Raw genomic sequence first — 23,024 nt, 5'->3', positions numbered from 1 at the left:
TATTCCGACACATGGGCTCCTGGAGGACAATTTCCCATAAAAGTTGTATGCCAGCACACTGAGGAAGCACACAGCTCTCCCTATCAGATATAAAGATGTGACTGAGACCATAGGTTTACCTTCCTTTTTGTGGTAAGAAAATTGGTAATAACTGGCTTGACAGGATGATCTAACCAAAAGAGAAATAATCCACCTCCCTCAACATCTACCAAAATCTCCAGGTTTCCTCAAGGCACCAAGTCACAGAGAAACAGGAGAATCAAACCAACAATGTCAAGAATCCAGAATGCTGCTGTAGATCAGAGGGAAATGCATCATCAATAATATAGTGCATAAAACTACATGGAATACACACACACACACACACACAAATTGGCTAAACATACTGAAATCTATACACTGAAATCTATCTATGTATGAAATCTAACATACTGAAATTTATTTATAAAGAAGATAAACAAAAAAGAGGACCCGAGGTAAGATGATCAATCCTCACTTAGAAAGACAAATGGGATGGACATTGGATGTAGGAGAAAACAAGTAACAGGACAGGAGCTTACCACAGAGGGCCTCTGAAAGAATCTACCTAGCAGTGTATCAAAGTAAATATTAAGACTCATAACCAAACCTTCAGCAGAGTGCAGAGAATCATATGATATAAGAGGGAGTTAGTAAGACCTGGAGAGGACAGGAGCTCCGCAAGGACAAAATATATCAGGGCACAGGGGTCTTTTATAAGACTGTTTCTCCAACCAAGGACCATGTATGGAAATAACCTAGAACCCTGCTCAGATATAGCCCATGGTAGCTCAGTATCCAAGTGGGTTCTCTAGTAAATGGAACAGGAACTATTTCTGACATGAACTCAGTGGCTGGCTCTTCGACCCCCTCTCCCCTGAGGGAGGAGCAGCCTTGCTAGGCCACAGAAGAGGACATTGCAGCCAGTCCTGAAGAGACCTGAGAAGCTAGGATCAGATGGAAGGGGAGGAGGTCCTCCCCTATCAGTGGACTTGGAAGGGGCCAGGGAGGAGATGAGGGAGGGATGGTGGGATTGGGAGGGAATGAGGTAGGGGGCTATGGCTGGGATACAAAGTAAATAACCTGTGATTAATATAAAAAAATAAAAATTATTATAAAAAAATGGCACCTAACTTGTCATCACTCAGGATATACAAATGGTGAGAATAATGCAAATGTCCATGGGCAGACAGTCCAATGGTTGAGAGCACTCGGTAATCATATGCACTGAAGTTCAGATCCAAACATCTGGTGACACACTGGGCTTTGTAACCTACAACCCCAAATCCACAGTGAACATAGACAGGAAGACTGCTGGAGAGAGTAGGCAGAGACTGACAGAAGAGGATGTGTAATGCCGTTGACTCCCCTCCACATGAACAGTTACATGCACCAAGGCACGCACACTCACACAGACAATAATCAAATAGTAAGTGTTAATCATCTTTTTTAAAGTATGGTAAACTTACATAATAGGGCATTATTCACTCAAAAAAAGGGGGTGGAGTTCTGTTGATGTTATGTGTTAGCCTTCAAAACACCAGCTCTGAGTATTACAGAGGGCACAAAACACTGCATCTTATTTAAATTGTTCTGGGGATACAAATTATCCAGAATAGAAAAACTCTCTCAATAGAGTGGTGGTTGCTGAAGGCTCTAGAAAATGGGGAAATTAGAGCTAAGAGCCAATGGGTATGTTTTGGTGGTTGTAATGGCTGTACTACTCTGAATGTAAACACTCCCCGTTACACTGGTAACATTCCACTGGAGAACTGTATTGCAAGAAAAGCTGACATTTATTACCTATCTATCTATCTATCTATCTATCTATCTATCTATCTATCTATCTATCTATCTTCATCTTTGGGAAAAGTTTAATGAGCATGAGAAGACAGTCTAAAGAGCAATCACATGTGCTTGTGCAGCTCCATGGCACTCTTTTAACAGCAGCGTTAACTATTTCACACCTGTAGCACCGGACATATCACAGCTGCTCGCTTAAATGGGTTCCATTCATTGCCTTCCGCAGTTTGATTCACTCCTTGTGTTTTCTGGGGTTTCGTTTTCATTTTGTCCTTCCAGACCAGGTCTTGCTATGTCGACCACACTGTCTTCACACTCACAGAAATCTGCCTGCCTCTGCCTTACAAGGGCTGGCAGGAAAGGATACACTGCCATGCCCAGCTGACTCAGTTCTTGTATTTCTAGACGCTAAAATAGAATTCAGTTACATACGTTTGGCAGCACCGGGTAATACTGTGCCCTATCATAAGACTGTGTAAGTGGAAATGTCGTGAGGATCAACCAAGAGGATTTAATGGTGAATTTGGCTGCAACCTAATGAACTATAGATAAAATGTGAAGCATTAGACAAAAATGAAATAGATATGATAGTTTTACATTAAGAAGGATATACATTAGAAAATACATGTTGAGGTATTTGGAGTAGAAGGTGGTAAATCTAAATATTATGTCCCAAATTGAGTATTAATTTTTTCCATGTTTGTAAATATAAACTGGGCTTTGAAAGCAAAAAAAAATAAAAATAAAAATTAAAAAATAAAAAATCATAACACTTTAATTTAGACACTAAATCTAACTGAGAAAAATGTAAAATGAAAATGAATTAACTACACAGAGATCATATGTGATAAAGGTATTGATGCCCATAATAAATTAATTTCTTTATATAAAAATATCAGTAAGTCACATGCACATCACACATATATACATACATATGAACTGTATGGCCCTTTTGTTGATATATTTTCATGTGTCTGAAGCATGTCAGCACACAGAACAGATAGTGTTGAATAGTCTAGACATGATTTCTAAACCAGTTTTATGCGCTAGTATATGGTTTAAAGTTGACCTGCCTTTTGTTATAATACTGAAATTCTTCAAACATAAAAACAGCAATTTCTCTAACATACTTAAGAGGAAAGAGTTTGTTTAAAAAAAAGAAACACAAATTAATCAGTTGGAAAAAGTAATGTCCATAATAAGACAAGGTATTCTATAGGTTAGTTGAGATGTAGCGTAGTAAAAACACACAAAGCAAGCTGAGTAGTTCAGTTAATGTTTTCACAGCCACACACTGAGGTAACTACCACCAGATCCAGACACAGCACAGCTCACCTCAAGCCCACTCTGCACAATGACACGGCAGTCACAAGGCTGGATTTCCTGTTTGGCCTTACCTACTCTCCTAGGGAATTTTGAAAACGCCATTCCATTGACACTGGTCAATCATTCTGGAGGAATAAGATCATATTTAGATGACTAAGTCATCTGTGTGTAGACGAAAAAGAAAAAAAAAAAAAAGAAGCAGAACAGGTCTAGCAGATGGTGGCATATAAGGAACCAACCTGGCAAGGGTCATGTTGACTCTTCACATAGTTGTTTTGCAGGAGGGTAGAGAGCATGAAGGAATTATAGTGTCAGGAACCAGAAGACTTCAAACTGGCTCTAACGAGCAGTGCAAGGTGAGCATGGTGGTGGGAGGGAGAACAACCCAGCCGAAAACATGGGGAGTCCTTGTCCCAGTTCACCCATACCAAATGTATATACTTGGAATTTTCATGATAAAACATGCCAGCCTGAGAACAGGAACTAACGTTTACTTTCCCTGACCCAGTTTTCCACCTCTGCCTCTTTATATATAACTTTGCCAGGCTGTACGTTAGCATTGCTTCTATAAACTTGTTTTTCCTAAAACAAAGAAGGATTCAAAAATATGACTTCATTACTGTCAAATGTAGTTCTCTGAAGTAAAATTAACAGAAAAACAAAATCAACATTGGTACATAGCTAGTGAACAAAGAATCCAAGTTTTTTTTTTTTTTTAAATAAAGATTTTAGTATTTTGTTTGTTTGCTTGCTTGCTTGTTTTTGAGACAGGGTTTCTCTGTTAGCCCTGGCTGCCCTGCAGTTCACTCTGCAGACCAGGCTGACCTCAAACTCAGAGACCCACCTGCCTCTGCCTCTTAAGTAGTATTATCCATTTTTACAATCAGTCATTGATTTTACTGTTCAGATACATTAAAGCCCAGATACTACATAATGTTAAAGGCAGAAAACTAACTAGTAAGGAAAGAGAAAACTAGAGGCAAGTAAGAGGTTTAAAAAAAAAAAAAAAAAAAAAAGGAACACATCAGCTCAGTCTTGCAACAAGAATCAGTGTATTTCATGAGGCAGGGCAAGTTCCCCCTTCCCCGCGATCAACACCCCACCCCACCCTGCCTGCTCACCCTGGCCTCTCCAAGTGGCTTTATTCATCTGAGCTCCTTAACTACCAAATCCACTGAGGATCAGGGGACACTGAGATGCTCAAAGAACACAGTTCTAACCAGCTGGTCTCTTCCTAAGCAACTTCCCTTAAACCATACTTGGGATTCTCAGTGCCCCAGGGTCCGGTGATTACTCAAGTGATGTTTCTGTTCTGTTTCATCTTTAAAACACACCACAAAACTCAGGACCCAGAAGCGGCCTGACAGGAGAGCCACACTTTTCCACACCAATTTTTCTATTATACCGTCTTACTCTATCTCACACTCAGCTGACAACTGAAAACCCGTAATACCACAGGTCTCCAGGTAGACTACCTCTAAGGCTGATTTCTCTCGTCCTTCTCTAATTGTAACAATGCCTTGTTTTTCAATGAAGGTGTTTATATTATCTTTCACATTTAATTTCATGTTCTTGAGCTGAGCCTGGTATTTATGTTTGACCAAGATTTTTAGCATAATTCTGGGGTTAAATAGAATACAAGGCCTTTTAGAGATGAGTGACTGGTAAGCACGCCTTCCCTATCTTTATGAAGCTCACTATAAATATAGTATGGCAAAATACAAAGTATTGCTCCACCACAGATCTCTTCAAAGCCTCTTATGGACTCTAAAGAATCAGTGCAATCCTCCATCAGGAACTCCCCAGCCTGAACATGCCACTACTTTACCCTAAGAATCACTAAAGTACCACAAATCACTATAGTGTGTACTCAACCTTATAAACAAAGAAGATAGATTAGACAGGTAGGTATAGTAACCAGTTAGAACCCAATTAGCAGAAGCTGTTCCTTACTACAGATCTCAAAGTCAGCTCTAAGGTTTTCTGGGAAACACTAAACGTATTAGGCAGTTTCTGGAATCTTAGGATTCATGGGCTCTTGCTGTCTTGGGGTGTTGACTATTATATGGCCAAGCCTAAGTACTCTTATGACTCACTTGCAATACTGTCTAGGGAGCATTATATAGCAGCTGTGTCCTTTGACTAATTTTAAAATTAGTCAGTGATATTGTTAAATGAAGGTCTAAATGTTTTAGGCTCTACAAGCATCAAAGGACCTGTAAACATGTATAATGTCTTTTTCCCTCTTTGTTCCAACAGTTGTAACTGATGTAACATCTTTTAACCTTGGGTAAGATAGTTCACAGGAAAAAAGTAATCTATAAAGTAATTATTCATGCCTTTTAAAAAGGCACAAACCTCTTCACTAGAACAATTAAATATACTTTTAATGTCACAGAATATCGTATCAGTAAGAAAAAGTGATGACCCTAATTGAGCCATAGTTGCCATCATTTAAATGTTTTGATATTTGACACTGATTAAGAATAATTTGCATATTTTAAAAATGTCATTTTGGTTATACTGTATAGCAACTCTATGAAATCACTCAGCATGCCATTCCTGCTTCTCTCCAGGTGAGGAAAATGGCACACAGACAAGTCCTAGAGCTCTGACCTGGACAACATAGATGAGTAGGCTGAAATTCCTACCAGGCTTCTGGCTGTAGGCTGAGACATCAAATGCTGAGCCCACTGGGGGAAGAAAAAAAAAAAAAGAACGTAGAGTCAATAGCTGGGACAGAGGCATCACTCCTATAATGAGAATCAAAGTTTCCGAGATTTGCTGCTTGTTGGGTTAAGAACACAGATGAACCCTTCCTTCCAAAAACACTATGTAAGGATGGGGAGCTAGGATTCTTCCTTCCTAGGTACTGAGCCATTGAGTTGCATGGCTTTGAAATAGACAGTTTAAGGATGTAACAGTGCCCTCATACTGGCTGGATGGGGATTAACAGGGTCAAGACAATTCAGCTCAGTTCCCTTAGAAAGCAAATTCAAGGTATAAAAAGAAACACTATATCCATTATACAGCTCCACTGCCTGGAGAAAGACAGAGGATGGAATAGTTGGAATACACTGTGGCTGGGGCTGCCTGTACTCACAGAGTACCAGACATTAGCTTAAAAAGGCTTGTAACCAGCATGGAAATGTTTTTAAATTCTGTCTTTATGGAGATACAGTAAAGAAAAAAAAAAAAAAAAAAAAAACTTGTGGCCAACTTCACTGTTAATTTTTAATGGGTTTAATTTTTAATTTTTAATGGGATAATTAAAGAAATTATCCCAATTATCGTTTCGGTGGTAGAGAAGGAGACTTGCAGGGGGGAGGTTTCAGCCCAAGGTGAGCCCTCTGAGAGAAGGGCAGGTGAGAAAAAGGCCCACCAAGAATAAAGTAAGGTCATATTCTCTACAGACACTAACGGTCGGAGGAACTAGTTCGCAGTGCCTCCCAAGGCAACAGATGGATCAGATGAATTAGTCACTCCCTCCCCAGGATGCTGGGCATCAGCCTCTTCAGAGGGAAGATGGTTAGGCAGGGCATCCTGCTAAAACAAACCTGACATCTGCTTCATCTTCTCCCTTGGCCTCCAGCTCCATACGGACATTTCAATGGAGAGCGACTTGAAAGCTCCGCATGGACATCTCTTTCATTATTATTATTTCAAATGCTAAACGTTATCTACTTAAGGATCTTACCTTGGCTCCATGCCCTGACAGAAGGCAGGATTTTTCAGCTAATAAGGGCCTGGAGGCTTTACAAGACCACAGGAGTTTTCAAAAATATTCCTACATATTCATAGTAGTCAAATTAATAGATCCGATGCCAGATGTAAAGTGGCATTTTATGGGTAGCTTTAAAAAGCTAATTTAAAATATGGAGTTATGAATCTAATTCAAAACTGTGTTACCTTTTCATCTTGGCTATGTGCTCTCTATCCTGTAAATGAACTAATCAGGAAAAAGAGTTTTTCTCTCTCTTCTCTCTCTCTTTCTCTCATGGGTATTTGGCACTCAGGAAAAGAAATCTAGGTTAAACACATTTAAGTGTTCTTTCTATAACAACTAAAAGCTTTTCCTTTGACGGACTGCAGCAGTTTAACCACACACAAGGAAGGCAGAATAATAATAATGTGCTTCCCATGGGTTAAAACATGTTAGCCACATGGGCGGTTTTATGGACTTTAAGCTCTTGAAGGGCGTCAGGGTGACAAGAAGCCACAGGTAACTATGCTACGTGGTCTTCTGAACACAGGGCCCTGTGGCTTGGCCCTCATAGAGACTTGTGTTAGAGAAAAAAAAAAAAATCCTCACCTACAGAAAATATCGGACAAAGAGAAGCATGCTGTCAAATGTTAGCTGCACATGTGAGCAAAGCATTAATCATTGTATTATATCAAAGCAGAACAAAATGGTCAACTAAAACAAGAAAATGCCCACACCACTGCATTTTCATATTGTATTTTACAGATAGGGGTATCTCTTTAACATCTTTTATCAGCACTCAAAAACTGGGGAAACTCTATAAATACAGCACACCATATAATCATGAGGCTGTGTATTACATGGACATCCGTTCTATGACAAGAAAAAACTTGTGTTGAAACATGCGATTCCATTCGTGTTAACAAGGCACTAACTCATTACGATACACCATTTGTTTCCTGTTGATTCACGGAACAATTTTATTACACAGTATTCACACTTTAGAGATCATGAAGTTAATCCCAAAGATATTAATGAGGATTTTGCTTCAGATCACAACGCTAGTGCAAGTCTGAGACATAGGCCTCAGGATTCCTTTTGGAACCCTAGCTTTTCATTTTATTTAAAAACACACAAGCTGTCCATTGATAAATGAATGGGGCAGAGAAAATATGGTACATAAACACAATGGAATTATTATCCTGCCATCATGAAAAAAATCAAATCCTGCCATTTGTAATAACAGGGATGGAACTGAAAGGCACTGCATTGAGAGTGATAAAACAGATACAATAAGTAAAATACAGCATGTCCTTACATAGCAGAAGCTAAGAACACTTACTTCATAATTGAAAAGGATAGAATAGTGATTGCCAGACATGAGAACAGAAGGGAGGGAAGAGAAATGAAGAAAGGAAAACCAATGGCTCTTCTAAGAGGATGGATATCTTCTAATATTTTTATAGCGTAGTAGGGTAAAGGTATATATTTAAAATAGCTGGTAGAAAAGAGTTTTGAACTCATTCAACACAGAAAATACGAGCATTTGCGTAAGGCACTTGAGGCACACAGTAGCGGGTGCACTGCTGCCTAAGCTGAAGAACCATGAAGTCAGCCCGAAAGCTCTGTGCGTAGACACGAGGCATCTACAAAATGATCATGGACAAAACGGAGCCAAGAAAGAAGGGAGAGAGCTTCCGTTCCCATGTCTGGCGATCACTATTCTATCCTTTACCATTCTGAGGTTAGTGTTATCCCACTTAATGTACTGTTGCTTTAGCAAGACCTGTCCCAACTCAAGAAATGTGGGAAGTATGTCAAGTCATGAATAAGGAGCAGTCACCAGGATTGGCTGCTAGAGATCGGTCAGATGGAAAACACTAGATATACCCAAATATCTTATTTAGTATCATTTACCAATACATATTAATCCATTAAACTTCTTTGATTTGTGACCGAGGGGTTTTAAATAGGTTCTGAAACATCTCAGACATAAATCAGACTCATGTCTTGACATGATCTATGACTGTTACCTATGTATACATTACTAGTTTATAAATATTTAGTTGACATAATTACAAACTGACAGTCACTTGGGAATAGCTATGCTGGTTTTTGGTAAGAGGACTATTCATTCAACCTTTGGGGTAGGTTGAGAGAACAGTTCTTAGTGCAATACTTTCACTTAACTGTTAGTTGCAGAATGTGTAGGAACTTGCTTGGCAAGAAAGACAGTTGTGCAGAACCCAACAGCACACAAATTCCAACTTAGAGGGCCCCATAAATAAAGATAGGAAAAATTCCCATCAACTGTCTTTACATGCCAGATATGATACCATAACAATAAGATTTCCATGTTTATGTTCTGAGATTGTACCTTTATTTAAGAAAACATGGTGGCAGGCAATAGTGGCATGATTATTATAGGAGTAACCACATATTTGTTTGTTTGTTTGTTTTTGCTGCTGCTGCTGTTGTTGTTTTGGCTGAACTTAGAGCCTGCTCCACTGGAAGAAATTCATGCCTGGTATCATAAGCCTGGTCAAAAGCACATGACTGAGGAGGCCTCAGGCTTAAGACAAGTAAACCCATTGCTGTTGTTTTTGCTAAACAGGCACAAAGTTAAACAGCCTTCCAAATGTTTATTTTTATACCTACATATTAGTACTACTGTCAACCTTGGTCAGAGAAGCTTCTTTTTGCAGTGGGTAAAAGTCAATATAGAGAGTCATAATTGGTCAATATGGAGAGAAAAAGTGACTGCCGAATGTTCAGTCCTAAGTGAGATATCTGTATCAACTCCTACAAGGCTCAGGGAACAGCAGAGAAGCAGCAGCAGTAAGGATCTAAGAGCCAATGGATAAGCCAAGCTGGGAAATGCTGGTTTTCTGGACACAGCTTGATCTATGAATTCATTGCAGCTGTTGTTAACTGAACAAGATCAAGTGAGGCAAAATTTCTAGCAAGGATTGTTGACGAGCTCATGAGACTGCATCCCAAAATGCTGGGGGTTATTGGTAACTGATGGATTCTGGGAAGCAGGGAGTCGTTTTTCTCCATGGTTGTAGTCCCTTGTAGGCTGTCATGCTCATGCAGACAGAACATAAAGGTGGGAGGGGCCCACAGGAGGGGGAGAGGAGAGTTGGATTTGATCAAGTTTAGAAAGTTAAAAATGAAAAGATGGCTGCAGCAACATTTTGTCTTTCAAAATGGTAAGTTTTTCTCTTAGTCGACTCAAATTCCCGTGGTAAAAAAATTAACTTGGGTTTCAGTTTGTTCTTTAGAAGTAATGATGACTCTGGTGAAAGCACTCTGACATATGTTACAGCCTTCCAGTGAGTACAATTAAATGCATACATATTTGAGAACAGCAGTAGCAACACAAACACCACTAAGGTGTTAATTTTTCAAGGGACCCAACTGCAGTCTCCTCATCTTTGTTTTCTTGCTGTCCAGTTTAACTTGGTGTGAGTGTGCCTGCCTCCTGCAGTGAGGAACTTAAGTATTTTGTGTTTGGTTACCGATTCATGCACGTATATAAGAAACATTTAATTGTGTGGTTGCAAATACGCAAGCATGATCACTAAATAAACATTGCCCATCAAATTAAAGTTATTAAACTAATTTGTCTTGACAATTATGCAACCCAAGGAAATGGGAGGGGGGGAGGAAAGCCCTGTCATTCTGTACTGCACACAAGTGGCATTTTTAACAGTTGCGATAATTTCAAAAGCACATATAAACATTAGAAACATTAGAGGGAATGGACTCGTATTTCACCATGCAAAGACAGCAAAAACAAGGTGGTCCAGAAACTCTCATGTTATCAGGCCTCCACACAGTCCTCTATAGGAAACAGGGAGGCAGAAATTTCTTTCACTTCAACATCCTGTTATTGAAATTTCTCTGAATCTATTTGCTTTTTTAAAACCCAGAAGCAAATGTTTGGGGATTTTTAGGCTCACATCTTTCTGTTGTCACAATAAAAGATTAATTTGTAGTCTTTGCTCCCCCGGTGTTATTTTATTCTTGTTTGATATCCTTCTGATGGAAGCAGTTTAATAAAAGATTTTCCAGGAAGTTCTGAAGGGTTCTCACACTTGGCAAGTCCACGTGCTCTAACACAAAGGCGGCCACCACACAATCCCATCCATATAACTTCTTTATTTCGATGAACTCACATGTATAAGAGTGGCTCATACTCGGTTCTGTGTATTTGTGTGAGAGCCGAGACATCTCTTATTCATACAGTTCTTTTGCCCTTTATGGCCCACCGACTCCACCCACAGAGGCGACAGACAGACCGAAACTGCTCAGATGTATTCAGCGTTAAGACCTTCCAATTATAAGTACATGAGTTAGTCAAGAAGGTATGTGCACATTTACACTACTTGACTTTTGCTCAAGGGCAATTATGGTCAGACACAGTGCAAAGATCTAAGAAAACTGGGTACTTAACAGAGTCTGTCTTCAAACACATTGAAGTCATTAGGAAAAACTACAAGAAAGTAACAATTCTATTCAATATATAAATTGTTTGTGGAAGAATCACAAAACGGTGAAGGATAACGGGTGGCAGCGATTACTCAGAAAAGCCTCAGTTGAGCAGGCCATAAAGGCCCCAAGCTTATTTCCCTGTAGAATCCAAGATTTTCAATATTTTAGAAGGAAGAAAGCAAGGGGAGGAGCAAAGAAAAATGAAGAAGCCAAGATTAAAGACGTCAGATTAAAAAGGTAAAGACCAAGGCTTACAATACAATGGAAAGAACTGAAGGTGTGGCTCACACACCTGCCTCTGTGTGCAAAGACATTCAGCTCCCACAACTTCAGCAAGTAAGGGAGGTAAGTAAAATCTAAAGCATTTGTAACTGCTGCAGAGTGCCAAGGAACCAACTTTTTTCTTCTCAACATTGATGGAGGGGAAATATTAAACACGATGTTTCTCTCTCTTTCACAAACTGTACTTTCTGCCTGCACAAAAGTACAAGACAGGCTATCTCTGTATGGCTGAACTAGAGCCATTTACAACTTAAAAGAAAAATTGCTTATAAACATATGCGTCTGTGTGAGAACGTGAATGTGGACTGCAGGTGTCTTCAGAGGCCAGAAAACAGCGCAAGAACCCCTAGAGTGGCAGGGGGTTGGTTGGGAGCTGCCTAAACCAAACTTCTCAAGGGCAGCCTGTGCCCTTAACCAGCAGCTCATCTCTCCAGCCGCCAAAACTCAATGAACTAGTCTGGAGGCACTGAACAGCTAAGGCTGTTAACACAGAGACCTTTCCTTGTAGCAGCCAAGGAACACGATCCCAGGACCCCACGAAACCGTCCTGTGAAACCCTCAAATAAAAACCAGAAGTGTAACCCAGATCTGGCCATGTCCTATCTCCGACCGCTCATCTGCAGAAACTGTGCCATGAAGACTCTCTAATATGAACTGATAATTTAGGACAGAAGACCTAGGTTCTGCCCTTTGCATTTTATGTTTAAAAGAGGTGAGAAGAGGAAATTTATACATTAACAGATATTGTCAGAGTATATAATTCAGACTTTATTGATTCCAATTTAAACAAATAATACAAAAAAACAGAATGTGAGATTTTTATTTTATTAAAAATTTCCTCAGTAGTTAGATACCTCATGACTGTGAACATCATGAAATAGTTTAGCTGTGATCATGCTGTTTTTGCTCTGTTCTTTGAAAGTTCTTATCTTTCTAGAGATTCATATTGAAATGAGTGGAATAAGGTATCTTGAATCTTATTAGAAATCAGAATTTGACTGTATTACAAAAGAAAATAGATCAACCTTCAGTTAATAGTATGTAAAAGGTTCATTATACTATTCCATATTTCATACATATGAAAGACTTCCAAATAAGAGGTGATTAAAAAGAAAAATGGGACATCTCAATATAATTTGGCTCTTATCCTCAAATGGAGCTCATGTTGTGAAACAATAGAATGCTTTATGAAAAATGACAGGTTTTAAAGCTAGTATTTTGCCAGCAGGGCGGCATATGTTGAAATCCCAGGCCTGGGATGCTAAAGCCAGCCTGGGATACACAGCAACTCCGAGGCCAGCCTGAGCTACCTAGCGCAACTTTGTCTCTCAAAAAAACACAACCAAAATACCCCATAAACAAAGACACAACGGTGTTTTGTAAAGAACCCACAGTGCCATCATTTTAATTAATTAATATCTATCCTTTGTCTATTTCCTTCCAGAACTGATCTGTGTTTTCAAAAATTTAGAAGTGAGGGGTGGACACAGCTTGAGGGTTGGTATAAAATGGCTTGTCAGGTAAAGGCATTTACTGTCAAGCTTAGCAATGTGAGTTCAGCCCTGTGCAGTGAAAATAGAGAACTTAATCCACAAGCTTTTCTTTGACTCCCATGCAGGCCATGACCTACGCATGCCGTGTCCCAAATATATGTAAAATAAATGTAAAAAGTGAAAGTGGATTAATTGTTTAAGGACATAAAGTTGGGATGGGAATAAGTTGGGAAAATCTAGAGGGAGGTAATGGGGACCTGATGGACATATGATCAGATTCCATTGTAGACCTATATGAAAACACTCAACGAACAAAATTTTAAACCTGGACATAAGTAATGATGTGAAATTTGGTAACTCGGTCATACCTCAGAGAGCTAGGTCGGGGCAGGGGAACCACATCAACAGAGGCTCGCTACCATGAAGCTGAGAAAAGGATGTGAGAGATCCACAGACATTTGGGGAACAAATCTGGAAAGCCACCCGAGAGATTGAAAGGAGGCTCTTTCAATCTTTCCCCCTGTTCACTGCAGCAGCGACTGCTGCCCAAACTCTTCTCCTTCTGCCTTGGAAGGTGAGCTCTACAAGCACCCTCTTTCTCTGCTCTCCCTACTGACTAGCAGACTACATATGACCCCACCTATGCACAGCTGGGTTTGGGGATACGGTGGAGTGAACTCATGAAAGGCACAGCTTCAGCTAGAAGACTTGAAAACTGAACTGTGTGGTTTGGTCTTCATTCACTGAATGAGAACTCCGGCATTGACTGGCAGGATAAGCACAGCAGTTCCATGAGGTGAGGAGGGAGAGGCTCAGGTCCTCCTTGTGATTGTGCGCCTGCAGGCTCAGCATACACCCCCACAGTACAGTAGCTGGAGCACCAGCCATTACATACGAGTTCCAGCTTCAAGTCTGAAGACTCCATTTCTACTAGAGGACTCTGAGGTCTTCTGTGTGTTTTCACATTGAACAGGATAAAGGCTTTTGTCTTGCCGGGTATTTAAATATATCATTATCTATTTTGCCTCGAGATTTTTCTCCCTGAAAATATATCGTCAGGATTATTCTGGTCAGTAATTTCCCAGAGAGGACCAGCATAGACTCTGCCAGAATATTCACCAGTCAGCTTTGTCATTTCCACCTGGGTGTACACCTTTTCCTCATGACATGAGACATCACAGAGGAGTTCTGTTGAAGATACAAAACAACAGGTTCCTGCACTCAGGACAGGTGCGCAGGTTCCGGTGACACCAGCTGAACAGCTTGGAGTTTAAGGCAGTGTGCGGGGAACTAGTCTGACGTTAGGGACCACTTTCTAGTGCTGAATGGTAGGCAGGCCGGTGAGATGGCGCCATGTGGAAAGTGCCAAGCGCGTGCTGACAGAGGGCCAGATCCTAGGGCTACTTTTCTGTGATCTCAAGTAAAACAAATTACTGAACTTGGCCTCCAGCTCTCTCCTGAAAAAAAAAAAAAAAAAAACTCAAGTGTCAGAGGCAATTTCCGAACCCTCTTCTCGCCTGGAAACCCTGTGGCTAAATCACAAGCTCCGCAGAGACACCATGCATGGTTTCTAAATGTGACCATAAACCTTCACACCAAAGAATACTTTTTAATTTTTACAGTTCCTGACAAAGTAAATAAAGAAACCACGGAGCTCTGAGTGCATCCACGGGTCTGCAAGAGCAGACACAGGCGGCTGCAACACGCCACATCTCTGGCGAACCTCTGCGTCTGGAGGTAAACGATGAGATCCTTTGATTTAATCACAGAGAACAAGAACTGTGGGTGGATTCCGGGAGGGGCAGGTGGTGAATGACAGGTCTCTGAGAGTCACTGGACAGCGGAGGCAGCAACAGTTAACATCCTAGTCTGGATGGATCCTGACTTTTAAGAATATCAGAAACTGGCAATTAAGAAACTTATCACGGGGCTGGCAAGATGGCTCGCCAGGCCACAGTGCTCGCCATGCAGATGTGACCAGCTGAGTTCAATCATTAGATCCCATGAGGTACCGTGGGAGGGTCCTGACTTCCTAGAGTTATCCCCCGGCCTCCACAATATATCAGGGAATGCAGACACCTGCAATCACACATGCGTACACACGTACAAAATAAATTAACAGTTTTCTAAAGTTAGGCTGGCAAATGGCTCAGCATGTTAAAGCACTTGCTACCAGTCCGACTGACAGCTTAAGTTTAATCCTCAGGAATCAACTTTCACAGGTTACCCCTGAACCAACACAAGCACTCCACAGCGTGGCATGAAGGAGCATGTGCACCCACATGTGTAGGTAAACACACACACACACACACACACACACACACACACACACACACAGTAACTAAAAAGCCCTATTGCAAGCTCTGGAACAAGTGTGAGGTTTACTTTTAATTAAAACAGTGCTGAGAAACCAATGGAGGAAAGGAAGAAAGCTGGAAATGCAGTGAGCGCTTCGCACACTGGAAGTGTGTCAGGTCACTCGGAGTGCGGTTTGCCAGACTAAATAAAATGAGAGCAGTTTCATAAAGATTCTTTGATTTGTGATAAAATCTTGGGCTAGGCAAATGGAAAACAGCTATTTCATAAACACATGCAGGGCTGTGAAGATGGCTATCAGGGAGGCTCTGGCTATGCATGTGTGAGGACCTGACTTCATTTCCCAGTACCCCACAACAAAGGCCAGACACGGCAGCGGATCTCCATAAACCCAGCACTGGCGAGACGCAAGCCGAAGGGACTCCCTGGCCAGCCAGTCTAGCCAAACCTGCAAGCTCCAAATTCAGTGAGAGACCCTGGACCAAAAAGTAAGGGGGTGAGTGGCTGGGGAACATACTCAGTGTCAACTTCTGGTGTCCCTCCATGCTCCAACCCCAACACGCACATGTGTGCTCACATACACACATAAATACATATGGACATTCCAAAACATGTAGTCATAGATTACAGAAGCACCAGGTTTCCACGGTGTCTCTTTGCTTTTGTCCTACCCCTGCTGGGTCTTCACAGAATACAATCTATAAAATGACTAAATAGTATGCTTTGCAAATAATAAAATCGTTATGTTTGAGCCTGAATGACAGCCTACATCTGTAAGCTATAAGCCCACAAGGTAAGGATTATCACTAAAGTCTACATTGTGTAAGGTCTGTCTGTCGTTTGATCCCAGGAGTCTTCCTCTCTGTCGGCACACATACCCTGGCCCACTCCTCCTGATGACTAGCTAAGGCAGACGTGGCATGGCTATGCTTCAAAACTAGGGGACCTGATCATCTCCCTTCTTCAGGCTTTCAGGTGTGCGACCTTCAGGTAACACAGTACAACAGATGGGAGCCTCCCACTGACAGAGAGTGAAGAGCCGAACCAGACAGTATATTGATGAACAAGTTCCCTAGGACCCAGAGCCCTCTTTTTGCTGCTCACAGTGACACGGGTGCGTACTAAGAACCAGCGTCCTGGAAATCATGTCAGCTCTGCCTGCTCCTTCTCAGACCCAGGCATCACACACGGCAGCAGCATCTGCTTTCCTACCCCGTCACCAGGGTACGGCACCACTTACTGGCTGACCAGGAAGCCAGAAAGAGGAGGGTTAAACCACATTTTTCCCCCTTAAGAGTGCTTAGTAAGGCCAGTGTGATGGCTCACTGGGTAAAAGCTCTTGCCTCACAAGCCTCACAACCTGAGTTCAACCTACAGAACCCATGGTGGAAGAGCCGAGTCCAGAGACTGCCCTTTGAACTAGGCACATATACTAATGATAAATTAAAATATAAAAGCATTTAGTAAGTGTCACACTGCCTTTATTTCAGTGAAGACAACACACAGGACCAACACTAGTCATCACATGGGTTTTTTTTTTTTTCCGTATCATTTCCTCTTTTCAAGGAATGCCCTCTCTTACAGGTTGTACCCATCCTTCACCTCACTCATTAATACCTACTTCAGAGAGCAGCTGAAATTCCAATTGTGTATCATCTGTGCAGTCTAATATGGGCCTACATACACGAGTAAAAATTGTCTGTGTTTTAACTGTGACCAAACATCCATAAACAAAATATTATGTTCAGAAAAAAAACATGCTCAGAAGAAAATATTTTCTGTACTACAAAATGATGGGGACAGATGGGGACGGGAAGTGAACAGGGGTTGGGGAAGAAGCAGAGAAAGAAAGCTAGAAATGGAAGTACAGGAGAAATGGGATCAGTGGGAGAAAAAGCAAGGCTCGTTTTTAGAGGGGGATATAGGAGCAAAGAGCAATGTAAAAAGAGACATACATGATAATGTCATAATGAGGCTCATTTTCTTGTATTCAATATATTTTAAATAAAGACGAAAAATAACTTCATTTAAAACGTTAAAAAAACAAAACAAAACAAAACAAAAACCCCTGAATGGCTGGGGAGACACTTCAGAGGTAAAGTGCTGGCTGTGCAAGCTTGAGGGTCTGAGCTTGAAGCCCAGCCCTCATGTAAAAGACAGGTTGCGGAAGATATCTGCAGCCCAGTGCTGGGTAGGCAGACACACAAGGTTCCCGGAGCTCAACAGCCAGCCAGTCAGCTGACTCAGTGAGCCCAGGCCCAGTGAAGGGATTCTGTCTAAAAAAAAATAAGATGGGGAACAAACAGAGGAAAACACCAGCCTCTGGCCTGTGTACACTGGGCCTACACACATATGCACACAGCGCATACACACACACACACACACACACACACACTTCACACACATCACTCAAGTCCTGGGACGGCTTATTACACTCTGAAACAAATAAAAGACATCTTGAGCTCATCTGGTAAAGTGCTTGCATACCAAATGTGAAGTCCTGGCTCCTAATCCCAGCACGGTATACAGTGACATGGCAGCGCCAGAATCTCAGTGCTGAAAAGGTACAGGCAAGAGCATGAAAGGTTCAAAGTTGTCCTTGGCACCACAGACCTCAATGCCAGTCCAGGACGATAATGGTGGTGATGGTTAAATTATCACATAATAAAACAAGCATCTATATTTAATTTCCAAGAACTAGTTCTGTGATTCTACTAGGGCCTGTTTACTCATCCTTTTGATTAGTCGGGTAAGCACCAACGATACACAAGGCCCCATACACAAACTCACTTCCTGTGACAAATAAAGATGAAAGAACCTCACTCTTATGTGTCATACAGAATACTTCTTCCTGTCCCAGGCCTCCTGACAAATCCTCACCTTGTGTGTTTTTAGAACTCACAAAATATTGTCTCTAAACACTTTAGTGAATGTTTTTCTGTTTTCTCATGCCTAACAGAAGAATCTTTGACCTTTTCTGGAGCAGTTCATTGTATGTTGCCTGTAGTGACCTAAAGATTCCCCACAGGGGACAGTTTTTCTGTGTGGACCATGACACAGCCTTCAAAGTTTACAATCATAAATTGTTGCCTGCTGAGAACAATTTCTCAAACTTGTTCAGAAAATTACACAGACGCCAAAGGTAGCCAGTCTCTTCCTATCATCGAATATGAAGAACACATAGCCTTCATTTTGAATGATTTATACTGAGATGAACGTACCAAACAGAACCAGAAGACTTCAAAAGAAGAAGCCTCTCAGCTGGAGGACACCATTTGTTATCTGGTGGCACCTTCTGGGAAGGCTTGTTATTGCAGCCCAGCTCTGTGCGACACGAACTCCCATGCAGATGCAAGTGGGAACCATGTGGGAGCAAGGGAAGGAGTCCTGCGGCACTTTTTAGCAGTAATGCACAGTCCACAGCCTCAAGAGGGTTGTAAGTATCTGTAAGAAGATTTGGCAGTTCCTGCTTCCGCCACCTCATTAAAGGGATGAAGGGCTCTCTCCACAACTTTTACACCTGCCAATCTTGGATAGTGAGCGTCTGTCTTCTCATCTACAAAATGATGGCAATCATGACACTAATTCACAGAACTCGGTCTATGCTGAGAGCTTAGCAAGGCAATTAGCATGGAAATCACTCAGGAAAACTCCAAATGTACCTGTGTGACACTCCCGAGGTATGGGACAACTAGCTATGTAGAGCCTGTGTTGTGTCTAAAGATGAGAGAGAGAACCGTTACACAGATAATAAAATGGGAATCGAAAGTTTTCCATATAGGTGATGCCTTTAAAGAAGGCCTAGAATCTACTGGAAAAGATGCCAGGCCAATGCATGTGAGGAAAAATGCTCTGTGCTCTGCTTTGGCAATTACTGGTGATAGCCAATTGTATGACAGAAGCCACCATCACTGCCCCTCCCCGCCCCCCCCCCATTTGTTCACAAACCCTGTAACTTTGACTTTTAGGAGTTACTTAATTTTAAAGCTAAGATATCACATTGAGTTAATGTACACTGAACCAAAGGAAGTAGACCTCTAGCTGCTTTTTGAAAAGTCATCTTTTTAGGGGTTGGTGAGATGGCTCAGTGTTGAGAGTACTTGCTTCTCTTGCAGAGGGCCTTGGTAAGATCCCAGCAAGCACACAGCAATTTCCTCATGTCTGGAACTCTAAATCAAGGGCATCCATACTCGGTGCACACACATAAATGCAAATATTCATATACATGAAATAAAAATAAATTTAAAAACCATCTTCTTAGCTACTTCTTATCCTTATCTATGTCCCTCTTTTTAAAATCCAGAATATGGATGAACCACAATGACAATGTGGTTGGCTAGAGAACAACATCAATCTAATCCCTTCCAACCAGAAAACAAAACCAAACAACAACAAAGCCTTGTGACGAAGGGAAGATGAAGATCTCCATACAGCCACAGAGTTCACTTTAATCCAATTGTTTCAATGAATGTTCTATGCTGCCCTAAATCTACCAAGAGTAAGAAAGAACTGAAGTCTCTCCAGGTAATTTTACCTTCAGCTATAAAACAGAGAAAATAGGAGTGCAGAAGGCAAGGCTCCCCTGGAGTGAGGCAGACCCTAATGAATGGTCTCTCCAGCTGGAGTCCCCCAAACATAACCTTCACGGCTCCTGCATGTGCAGGAATTACAAGTCATTAAAAAGCCACTTTGAAAACGCAATAAAGACCTTCTTCTCCGCTGTAGCACCCTTCTACCACATAAAAACCTAAGGCCGGGCCTTCAGCAGCAGGACATTTACTGCCAGCCCCAGACAGTTTAAGGAGGGCAACGAACAGGGTGGGGCTGGCGGAAATGAGGTACAAAAGAGGGGATGCTCATTTTCCTTTTCAAAGAAAACTGCTTCCGTGGTTTGAAGTACACCTCACCCTCGGCAGATTATAGATGTGTTCTACAACACCTAGATTTTCACACGGTACTACAGATAAACCGCAGGTCCTCCTGCTGACGTAGTGAGCACTTTCAAGACTTATCCACTCCTCAGACTATTCCATAGCCTTTGTAGTTTTAAAGTCTTCTTCCATGTACATTTTTTTTCTCATTTCCAGAGTCCCTTCAGGTTTTATTATTTGATTGTATTCATTTGTGGAGATGGGGTAATAAATAATTTCATACAGAACAGATAGAGATCATGGACTCTGGAAAAACCAGGACATCAAATCAGCCTTACACAGCAGCCAACATGCTCACACCCAAGACAATGGGAACTGCGACCCTGACATTGGGCATTTTCTGCTACCAGCTCAGTGACTGGCTAAGGAAGACTCCAGACTGCAACATTCCATTTCCTGCAGTGCTGCCTATTTTGAACACAGGTGAGATGGCAGGTAGGAGACAATCTGCATGGCTATCTTTACTGCTGGGTAAGTGGAGTTCCAGTTCTCTCAGCACTCTTTGCTAAGGGCAAAGTCTCTTGAATTCATGGCTTAAAAGAATGAAACCAACAGCAACAAAATAAAAACATTTAATACCCAAAGAGTTATAAGGAAAACACAACTGTTGAGTTGTTCGTCTTTGTTTTTCAAGACAGGGTTTCTGGGTATCCCTGGCTGTCCTGGAATTCTCTCTGTAGACCAGGGTGGCCTTGAAGATATCTGTGAAGATATCTGCCTGCCTCTGCTGCCCAGTGCTGGGACTAAAGGTATACCACCACAGCCCAACTGTTGCGTTCTACACCTAAGCATTTTATCAAAAGAAAACCATATTTTGTAAACCATGTATAAAGAGAAAAGAACAAGAGACAAAGAAAGGAAAATAAACAGAAATGTCAAGGAGGAAGCTTGTGTGTGTGACATATTCATGGAAAAAAATTGGCAGGACCTTCCAAATGCTGTGTGCTATCTTCATAATTCAGCAAACATTCTTTTTTTTTTTAAGTCCTTTGAAAGTTTTGATCAGTGAAAAAACACATTCTTTCTGAAATAAAAGTTCCATAAACCATTTACTCATACTAATTACAATGTACTGTAATTTTTCAAACACTGGTGATGGCATGCTAAGTTGATCTCATAGCTTACCAGTGACTCACAACCCAATGCTGGGAGCCTTCTTTCTAGAAGAATCATAATATTTCAGAACAAAGAAAAAGTTGCCAAACTCTAATTCTGACAGATTTTTCACACACTGAGCGCATTTCAGGGTTATCAGAAACAAAAATCAAATACCCCAAATAGTAGTATCTACATCAAGAACCAGTTTCAAACTAACAGGAGCGGCTCGGAGAAACAAGATAGAAGAAATAACTTGGGCGAGTAAGTGGTATACCTCATTCTACTCATCTTCACTTTAGAAGCTGTTAAGTATTTAGTCTCTCCCTAATCACCCAACCAGCGGTGGCTAGGGTACAGCTGTGGAGGATAGTGCTCGCCTGGCAGGCAAGGCCCTGGATTCAGTCCACAGCACCACACAGGAAAACAACAAACTGTAACCAATTTCCCACTGACTTTTTTTTTTTTTTAATTTTTTAAAATGTACTTGAGTATAATGACCACAAGTTGTACAGTGTTTCTTAGGTTTCTCTTTCAACTTGTTTTTCCACTGTATTCAAACGAGCACATTGCTCTCATTTCTCTCGGTCAGCAGTCACCACAGAGCCCTGTAACAAAGCTTTCAAGGGCACTTAATCTTTATGCTGCTATTCAACTAACTTTTATTGCATTGTGGAATATATCTTTCCCTTAACAACTTCAATTACAGCCTAAAGACGGTGCAAAATCCTTAATGAAATCATTTCCTTCTTCCTGCTAGTTAAGGACACTCACTCCTAGGCTACACCCCTTCCTCTGTAGAGACAGCATCCATGTCCTTGGCTCATGTCTTGCTTACCGTGACACTATGTGAAACAAAGCCCGAGAACTGCTAAGGGGGTGGGGACACAAGGCTACTCACGTCGGATTTCGAGGACATGTTCTCCTCCGCATCTGAGTCGTTGGGATCAACGATGTCATCAAAGGGTGGCAATGTTGACTTCTTCTTCTCTGATGTTTCGCTTTCAACTTTGACCTTTCCCATCTTGACATGAGATTTATCTTTTATCTGTTTTTTGTCAGCAGAACAAGTGAGTATCAGTGGTGGTGCACTAGAAAAACTTTTAAATAAAGCCTCTGAGCTACTCTTTTTCCTTTTTTTGGCTGAGAGTTCTTCAGAATCTGAAATGGGGGGCCTTTTACTAGGAGCCTTCTTATCCTGCTGTCCACTGGTGATGGTGAGTAAATTACTGTCTGCTTTTGGCTCTTTTGACATAGGTTTAGGTTCCTTGAAGGCCATCTTAGGAACTATTTTTTCTTCTTTCAGTGGTTTGTTTTCTTTGGGTTTCTTGGAGGAGTCTTTGGAAGATTTGTTGTGATCCCTGGAAGGTTCTTTGAAGGCACTTTTATGTTCTCTGGAGTCTTTAGAAGGTTTTTCCTTGTGCTCCTTCATTAATTTGTGAGGCTTTGAAAAACTGGTACTACTGCTGCTGCTACTGCTACTGCTGCTGCTGCTGCTGCTGCTGCTGCTGCTGCTGCTGCTGCTACTGCTGCTGCTGCTGCTGCTGCTGCTGCTGCTAC

At 41.4% G+C, this 23,024-nt stretch overlaps 1 protein-coding gene across 2 annotated transcripts in view; it reads right to left on the bottom strand.

Annotated features, from left to right (window-relative positions):
• Window positions 1-23,024, bottom strand: part of Mllt3 (MLLT3 super elongation complex subunit) — a 250,155-nt gene that overhangs the window by 37,540 nt on the left and 189,591 nt on the right. For both annotated transcript variants that reach the window (XM_055629509.1, XM_055629515.1), the window contains exon 5: window positions 22,366-23,024. This exon is cut by the window's right edge and continues 109 nt beyond it. In XM_055629509.1, coding sequence (XP_055485484.1) covers window positions 22,366-23,024 — 659 coding nt within the window. The remainder of the gene's footprint in view (window positions 1-22,365) is intronic.

This window comes from Psammomys obesus, unplaced genomic scaffold (genome assembly GCF_907164565.1).
Source record: "Psammomys obesus unplaced genomic scaffold, mPsaObe1.curated_primary_1811, whole genome shotgun sequence".
Taxonomy (NCBI): domain Eukaryota; kingdom Metazoa; phylum Chordata; class Mammalia; order Rodentia; family Muridae; genus Psammomys; species Psammomys obesus.
This window is presented reverse-complemented; position numbering and strand designations above follow the sequence as displayed.